We start from the raw sequence: 9,214 nt of genomic DNA on the forward strand, positions 1-9,214 counted from the left end.
ACAATGTATAAACACTAGAGCAAATCTGCTGCATATCCAAGTCACTTGAGAGAAATTTCACAATCATCCATAATCCGTCTTTGCAGCTCCACATTGCAGCAGCAAACGGCTACGTTCAGGCTGCAGAGCTGCTGCTGCTGGAGGCGGGGGCTCGAGTGGACCTGAGGGACTCTGATGGATGGCAGCCTCTTCATGCGGCAGCGTGCTGGGGTCAGGTAAAGCAAACACAGCAAGAAGCATGAAGAAGATGAGCATTCACATTGAGCCGTTGGTGACATTTACTCCTGTGGTGGTTGTTTCAGATGCATGTGGCAGAGCTGCTGGTGTCACAAGGAGCAAGTCTCAGTGCTAAGACCTTCCTAGAGGAGACACCCATCGGTATGTTAAAGAAGACAAATCATCCCTGCAGGGACTTCCTTACGCTTAAGATAAAGGATTTAGTCACATTATGAACTGGTTTAAAAGTTTTAAGGAAAGCTAACCCTTTTACTTGTTGTTTGTTGCCTTAATCTTAATTAAACTCATGTCCCTACCCAAGCTGACATACAGTGTGCGTCATCTTTGTTACTTAAGATCTGTGTGAGGATGAGGAGTTCAGAGCCATCCTGCTGGACCTGAAACACAAGCATGACACCATCATGAAGTCTCAGCTCAAACACAAGACCTCACTGTGCAGGAGAACTTCCAGCGCAGGCAGTCGTGGGTGAGTACTGCCCTCTGCTGGTTCTAAATCTGCTACTGCATGGTTTGAGTTTGATTTAGATGGAAGATAAACATAACTTTCTGTTTTTTATTTATTGTAACTTCGTCTGTGTTTACAGAAAAGTGGTGCGGCGAGCTAGTTTGTCAGACAGACACAACTTGTGTCGCAAGGAGTATGAAACTGAGGCCATCGTGTGGAGGGGAGGAAGAGAGGAGAAGGAGAAAGAGTCTGATCAGGACAATAATCAGGTGGGAAGTTGTTCCACTAATAAGCTAATTATTGTGGTATATTTTTCCCTCATGTTAAAATTAGTATTTTTAAAAGGCCAAGAAGGATAACCATCTGTCATAAATGTCAGTTTGACTGTTGGGATGTCAAGATATTAAGACTTCCTCTAGCAGCCACACAGGAGGAAACCCACAAAGGAAAAACAAAACATTATAAAAATACTCAGTCATGAGCTGAAGGGTAATTTTCTGCAAGATGCTCAAAAAAGTTATGTTAATAAACATGAACCAGGGTCGCTTAAAATATATGTATTTTAAGTCTCTTTTTAAAACATTTTATGAATAGCTGCATTTTCTACAAAATAAGTACATTGTATAAATAAATACATAATAAAATTAATTTCTAGTATTTTTACTTGACTTCCTCTGGACAAGATCAAGTGCATAATTGTGTCTGAAGAATAATTGTTGATTTTTGAAACATGAAAATCTGAAAAATGTGATGGGCATTTGTGTTCATCCCCCTTTATTCTGATACAGCTAAATACAATCCAGTGCAACCATTCAGAAGTAACCTAATTAGGAAATGAAGTTCATCTGTGTTTGATTTAGAGATTTTGATATGGAGAGGAGGTAGACTTTTATCAGGTCAGCAACCATAGGGTCATAGAGTCAGAGCTACAAAGGAATTAGATTAAAGCAAGTCCAGACCAAAATAGCATTTTTTTTAGATTTTTGTTTGTACAAAATGTTGAAAACCATATATCTTTCTTTCCACCTCATCATTATGTTTTACTTTGTGTTGGTCTATCAGGCAAAGTCCTGATAAAATACACTAGAGTTTATGGCTGCAACGTAATGAAATATGAAAAAGTTCAAGGGGTTTGAATAGGCTAAATGGCACTAAGCTACAGAGGAATCATAGTAACCTTTATCGACATTCAGCAGGTGAAGCCTGTCGTAGCTGTGGAGCCGCCAGACAAGCCCAAGACACCCACCATCCTCAAAGATGGCAGTGGCAAACAGAATGGCCTCATCACAACCACGACGTCCATGCCACCTCAACCGCCCTCCAACGGCAGCACACCGACGCCCAGTAAGGTCGCAGTCGTCACTTCCCAGCCTTCGCAGGAGGACATTGCGCCGAGGGAGCGCGCTCAGACGTTGTCAGAGTTAAAGAAGCAGAGGGCAGCAGCCAAACTGTTGAATCACCCTTTGTTCAACGGCCACCTTGGCAACGGCTCAACAGACTCCTTCTCTGATGCCAAATTTTACTCTGAGGACCCTCGGATGCCACTGGTCTCTTCCAACGGCAATGCAGTTTACTACACGCCAGCCAGCGGCGATCCTCCCCTCCTCAAATTCAAACAGCCCTTGGATGAGGAGCAGCCGAAGGCGCGGACCTGCTGCTGCGTGTCGTAGCTTCTTGATCATATAACTGTTGACAAAACAGAAAAAGTACAGAGGAAATGAGGAGAGGAAGAAAGAAAACAAAGAGTAATTCTGTTTTTGACATCCTGTTCTCTGTCCACTTTAAACTCGGTCCAGAAAAGTCACACTTCCATTCTGTGCAAGTTCTCTTGCTCAAAGCAGGAAAAGAGCAGAATCGAGTTGTTCAGAGGTACAGGAGAAACTGGTTCAATGGGCCTGAGTACATTGGTAGATTCACCGAGATTGGGCATTTTTTGAAATCATGTGAAAAATCTTGATGCAGTGGAGTCGAGAAATTCCCCAACATGATGCATGTTCCGCCCTCAAACTGAGCTGGAAACAGCCCCTTTTTGTTGTATTTTTTCAGCAAACTGTTTGCTATCAGGTCAATAAACATTTTCATGCAGGACAAATTCACAGTTCAGCTGCATCACTCTAGTTTTTGTCATTTCTGAATGTGCAGGAACACCATGCTGGTGGGTTAAGGGAAGATTGTTGAGGAACAGCAAAACGTAGCATGACGTCTTTAAGTCTCCTTTGCATTTAAACTGTCAAAGGGAATAAATACCAGAAAACAGTGTTAACTAATGGAAAATGTGTACTTCACAGTGGATAACAAACGTAAATCACCTGCACTGTTTAAAAATGTCAGAATAACATGTTGGCTACATTTCACCATCCTCTTTTATGACCCCTTAACTGACAGATCATGCTGTGTATTTTCTATAATCCACTTTGTGCTCACCCCCATAGATAATTTAAGCAAACTTGGTTGCTGTACATTTCCTTATTTATGAGATTAATGTGTAAAAAACATTATGACTCTTTAAAGTTGAGTGTATTTATTATTTGGATATGTGGAGAGTGTGAATGCAGTATGAGATGAGCACCTTTTGACATGGAAAGAAAAAAAATCAATCAGATGATGAAGAGACATAAGTTAATGTCCGACGTCTGTACATGTTGTTAAATACAAACTTGTCTTGTTAGGGTGGGGTTCTGTTTGTGTCTCAACGAATAACAGTGTTATTTGTTTTTATCTTCTTTTTCCTGGTAGCCATTGTGTGGCTCCTCTGTCTGCCACTTACTGTATTTTTATTATCAGAGATTGTTGTGAATTACTGTAAGAGTTTTCAAAAGCCAATGCTGTCATTAGAACTTCCTATAATGGCTCAAATTCAAAATACCGACTTTCTAGTTAAAATAAGACATGCAAGTAAAGGAATAGTGCAACATTTTTGGAAATACAGTCCTTGCCCTTCTCCACATAACAACCATGTATCCATCTATCAGATGGTACATGAATATATGCTACCACTTGAAGACCAAACAGTGGGGTTTTTTAATTGCCAGAAATAATGCCAAATTTCCTTTATGTAATTTATTTGTATATGGTTCAATAACTGTCAACATGATGGCAATGTCACAGATGCTTGTCATTTCTCCTCTTTTCCTTTTTTCACCTTTATAACCTTCATTGTTTTGTACTTTACTTTTCAGATACAAAATAAAGCAGATATCTATCATTTTTGTCCCTCGCCTTCCTGCCAGCGGGCAGGAAATTCCAAAAAATTAAACTGGTGAAATATACATTTATCTATAATGTTTTATGAAAATAAAAAGTATTTTTCAGTTTATTTTTATAATTCATAAAAAAATACTAAAAAGAAACATAAACTAATATGTATTTGAGTATATGGGTTTGAAAACGTTGCCAACACAACAATACTATCACCGCTACCACAGTAACTTTACATTAGTTAGGGGTTAACATTGCTAGACATGGCCAAACTCCATCCATCCATCCATTTTCTGTTCACCCTGGTCCCTAATGGGGTCGGGAGGGTTGCTGGTGCCTATCTCCAGCTACGTTCCAGGCGAGAGGCGGGGTCACCCTGGACAGGTCGCCAGTCTGTCGCAGGGCAATACAAAGACATACAGAACAAACAACCATGCACACACACTCACACCTAGGGAGAATTTAGAGAGACCAATTAACCTGACAGTCATGTTTTTGGACTGTGGGAGGAAGCCGGACCCCACTGCAGATTCACAATAAACTTAAAAATAGTATCACCCTTCTTATTTACTTCTCAGAATCTGTATTTCCAAACATGCTGAACTAATACCTTTTGATTTCCTACAGCCTCCCTGTTTCGATTGTGCCAAAGACTCTTTGATGAGTTGAAAACAAAATGCATTAGGGTTTGGAGAGTTAAGGATTTGCTTGTCTTTCATGGCCACCTGTTTTTTAGTAAGTTTATCCATGATGCTCTTTTGTTTTCACATTATAATTACCTGTACAGTGTTCTATAAGTGTACAGAGGAGTGCATAAAAATGTTTGTGTCAGTGTTCCGGGATCTGTTTTCATAGTTTGCCTTTACATGTCTGTGTTGTTGCTGTTGGGGAACTGATACAGTCACCTGTCTTAATAAACAATGTCTGCACATTCATGGTTGGAATGCAGAAAACATTCTAGCTCCCTTTTTAAGTCATCTAGTAATTATAATTCTGTTGCATGCACCTAGTTGGCCCTCAATCCTGAGATCGATTTCTTTACAATATCTAAAACGTTAAATTCTTTTAGGTCTGTTGTTTTTTTTAAAAAACAAAAAGAAAACTGAGTCAGTCTGAATCATTTCTCTGATTCAACAAAGCTTCTTTTTTTAAAAAGAAAGAAAATTGGATTTTTATAAAAGTATTTTTTTAATTTTGTTTTTAGCGACTGTAGATTTAATATTATTGCCTAAAATGTCACCTGAAGTGCAATGACACTTGAGCTTCTCCAAACTGTTAAACTAAGTCCACGTATTATTTTTCTTAAAAAAAACTCAGTCTGCGTTTTGACTTTATAAAGCGTTATTATAAGAAGAAAGGGGTCAGAATCTGTTAAACTGCCCATGAATTAATGCTTGTTCTTTCCTGCAATCCCTGTTGTCTTTAAGGATGAAATGATGAACAAAAACTACTGATTTGTAATTACTGGAATATATTGATGGCTGCATTAACATATTTTGAATAAATTGTATATTTTGAGAATTTTAAATGGTGTCTGAAATGCTAAAAAAACAAATATTGTCAATTAGGGTTTCTTCTAGCGTTAGGTTAAAATCCATCCATCCATCCATTGTCTTACTTGGAGTCGGGAGGTGCTGGTGCCTATCTCCAGCTAACGTTCCGGGCGAGAGGCGGGGTACACCCTGGACAGGTCGCCAGTCACGTTAGGTTAAAATAATATTTGTAAATAGTACTTTTTATAAACATATCTAGTTTTCACCCTTAAATGCCAGCATTATCCACCCTACAGCGGTCTTCTGTTGTGCAACAAGCAGTGATTGTGTCTCCTTTTTTTTTACACACAGCTGTTGGGATCTTTGCCAAATGTTGGCCACTCATTTAATGATATTTCTTTTCATCTTTTTGTCTGAACATCCCCTATTCCAATTTAATTCAGTTCATCTATCAATCTATCTATTGCCAAATCCCAGCAAATATTTTCTCAAGGCACTTTCTGGAGAAAAAAAATCCAAAATGATCCCCCCAATCAGTTTTATTACAACATGAGTACATAAACAATAGCTCAGTATCATGATGGTTTGACTGCAGAGGAAAATGACGTTGTGGGTTGAAAACAACACACGTGAACATTTCATTTTTTGTTTTTAGCCTTTGTGCTTCTGCTACTCGTTTTAAATGAGTGTGACAGCGAAACGCTCATTAAACAGTAACAGTGGCCTCTCAGGCAGCTCAAGGATTTGAAAAAAGGAATCCATGGAAAAACCCCAAGCTCATTTGTCAAACATCTATATCAGCTTACAGTCTGTGATGTTGTTAGAGCAAATGAACAGAGAAATCCCCTTTTCATCTGTAGCCCTCTCAGTGGACAGTAAGTGTACCCACAACATAAAGACTGAGTGGAGAACAATGGTGCTGAAAACTCGGGTTCTGGACTGCATTAACCTCCCTCATGTTGCCTGTCTTTGCTAATGTACCTAAGCAATACTGAATCCAGGCCAGCTGGCCCTGATCCCGTTTCTTCTGTCCGCTTCATTGAAAAGCAAGGATTGAATCCAGAAGCAGCATTACAAAAGGATACCAATCATTCATTGGGGTTTATAAAAGGAGGGATGCTGAAAGAAGACAGAGAAATGCTCACAGATGTGTTGCAGCGAAGCTTGCAACTAAGCAATGGTAGATACCAGACACCGTTGAACATTTTTAGATCCAGACCCAAAATCAGAGGTGCCTTTGAGTGGTTCCTACATATCTGTGAAATCGCCTACAGTTGTCAGTTTGACCAACTCAGACGGTTGTTCAATTAAAATCCTTTCATTTCCCCTCACTGTTAATTCTAGATGAAAAAGACATCCTGACATTTATCTGCACCAGTTGATCAATTTTGGTTATTTTTTTTGCAAATTTTAGTATTATTATTTTTCAATGGTACATGTTAATCACTGAAAATTAGTTTTTAAATGTGATTAAAAAAAACATATATTTTAATTGAAGGATTGAATCTATCTTTGAATGCTGTTAGAGGTATACATGCAAAGACATATGGCCCTGACCACATTCTCTGTCTCAGGGAACTGTGGTACATATGAAAGCTTTTCCTAATTAAAATCCTAGAGTCAAGATGTTGTCTGATCTGTTTAAAAAACATTACAGGCAGATGTTTAGAGGAGCACTAACACTTTTAAGTGAAACCTAAAAAATAGGTTGAGTTTTCTACTTAATGCCTTAAAACTGAGATGTTTGTTCAACTTATGGGCATAAGTTCTAAAGCTAAACTTAGCTAAAGATTTACGTAGCTGTAAATCTTTACATAGCTAAAGATTTACATAGCTGTAAATCTTTAGCTATGTTTTTTCTACTCTAATCATTTTTGGTAATCCTGACTTTATTTTTTCCTTTGAACTATTTGAATTTATTATTAACAGAGCTGCTGTCTACATTTCTATAAAATATCACACTTAATCTGGCACTAGAGTATCAGAGATATGCAGGGTTGATTGTGTTTTGCTGCAATGATACAACAATCTCACCAAAAGTCATACTTATGTTTCATAATTCCATTAAATATAAAAGAAAATGACAAAATAATTGTATCATCTATATATACATATGATGTATGAGGAAATATGCTGCACCACAATTTTTAGTTTTGAAGGCATTGTTTGAAAATTTGAAGTTGAATCAATTACAGTTTTTATATAACTTGGATTGCCTTTACTGCTGTTGAATTTCCTGCATGTTGTCTAGGCACAACTCAAAAGATAACAGGCCAAAATGAAAGTAGACATGTTTGTTTGTAGTTCTGTGTTGAAACAGAAAATCAAGATCAAGTAGCATACAAGGGGAAAAGAACTCCTGATATTGTTATCAACGTTTTAGTAGAGTAGAAGAATGTCACATAGGAATGGTGTCCAGCAGTTCATTTTTCTGTAAATTAGCCAAAATATCTGGTAAATTAAAGCTGGTAAAAACTTTAACCTAACACATCTTCCCCCTTGATTTTCTTTTATTTGCTGTTTCCAACCATTTTACTGGGAATTTTAGCTGCCCAACAATTCTGATTTTAATGCCAAAATCAAACCAAGGAGTTCATTAGAACAGTAAACAGTACAGCACAGATATCATGTCTAAACATGTCCTTTTAAAGATGTCATAAGGTTTCTGGTGTTTAGAAATTGCATGCCAAAGAAAACAGAGGAACAACCACAACGACCTACCATCCTGTGTCAGCATATTATTACCACAATCATCTTTAAATGTGATGCAGTTAGGCCAACAGAAAAGTGCATAATTCCTAGGCTGGAATCATCATAAACACCTCTGAGCTTATTTCCCTTTTGTTTGCAGTAAATAGGTATGAAACGAATCACTGCCAGTAAAAAAGAATAAAATAAACATTTTCAGAAGCTTGGTGTTTACAAATTATTCAAACAATGTGTTTTTTTTTTAAAGATTTAGTTCTCTTTTCCTTATCACATTTGTATCTTAAACATTATTACTCTCTGTAAAACTGAAGAAAAAAAAACAGTGGAAAATGGTTGGATGAGCATGAACATTACTGTGGAAGTTATGATGTAAAGCAGAAGAGTTATGAAACCTGTCAGGCAAAGGATTAACAAGACTGTGACCACATAACACAGTTCAGTGGGAAATAAAGAGGAAGTTACAAAACCTTGAGGGTAAAATTGAAGAACAGTGGACTGCATAAATTATTCTTACAAAAAACCTAAATATAATGTCGTTATAGTTAATATAACTATGACTAAGATAGATGTGACATGATTTTCACAATGTTTTTAACATCAGCCTTCGCTGTACGTGAGCGGATCTTTCCGGTTGAACTTTATAGCTAGAAGGAACACAGTGTAATTTTTAGGTCTGGATTTTACCAAATGAGCTTCCCACCATTGAGACTATTACCAAGCAGAGGATGCTGTGTGGATCAGTTGGTACAGCATGTGCAACATGTGCAGAGGCTATAGTCCTCAATGTGGTTGTCTAAGGGTCAATTCCTGATCTGGGGCCATTTCCTACTTGCCGGCCTCTTCTCTCCAAACTATTTACTTTCAATTTAATGTTAGTCCCTTTTCATTTGACGACAACTCAGTGTGTGCACGGTGTGGTCACTTTTGTCTATATAATTTTCAAAACATGATTGCAGTACATGGTAAAATGGAAACATTTTCAATTATTTAACTGGTCATTTCCAATGTACTAAAGCCCTTAGCATTAATCAGTTCTTACACAACACATTCTTACTCCCTACTCGTCATATATGGATGAATGATCAGGTTTCCTCTAAGTCACATGTTGACGCATCAGCTACTCACTTCTCTT

General features: G+C 37.8%; 1 protein-coding gene across 2 annotated transcripts in view; it reads left to right on the forward strand.

Annotated features, from left to right (window-relative positions):
- Positions 1 to 3,887, forward strand: part of ppp1r16b (protein phosphatase 1, regulatory subunit 16B) — an 88,279-nt gene extending 84,392 nt beyond the window's left edge. Inside the window, exons 7-11 of one of the 2 annotated variants that reach the window (XM_028003809.1) lie at positions 87 to 215; positions 303 to 378; positions 574 to 703; positions 822 to 951; positions 1,876 to 3,887. In XM_028003809.1, coding sequence (XP_027859610.1) covers positions 87 to 215; positions 303 to 378; positions 574 to 703; positions 822 to 951; positions 1,876 to 2,352 — 942 coding nt within the window. In that variant the 3' untranslated portion in view covers positions 2,353 to 3,887. The remainder of the gene's footprint in view (positions 1 to 86; positions 216 to 302; positions 379 to 573; positions 704 to 821; positions 952 to 1,875) is intronic. The other variant, XM_028003810.1, reaches the window with a different exon arrangement.
- The last annotated feature ends 5,327 nt before the right edge of the window (positions 3,888 to 9,214 follow it).

Source organism: Xiphophorus couchianus, chromosome 20 (assembly GCF_001444195.1).
Source record: "Xiphophorus couchianus chromosome 20, X_couchianus-1.0, whole genome shotgun sequence".
Lineage (NCBI taxonomy): Eukaryota > Metazoa > Chordata > Actinopteri > Cyprinodontiformes > Poeciliidae > Xiphophorus > Xiphophorus couchianus.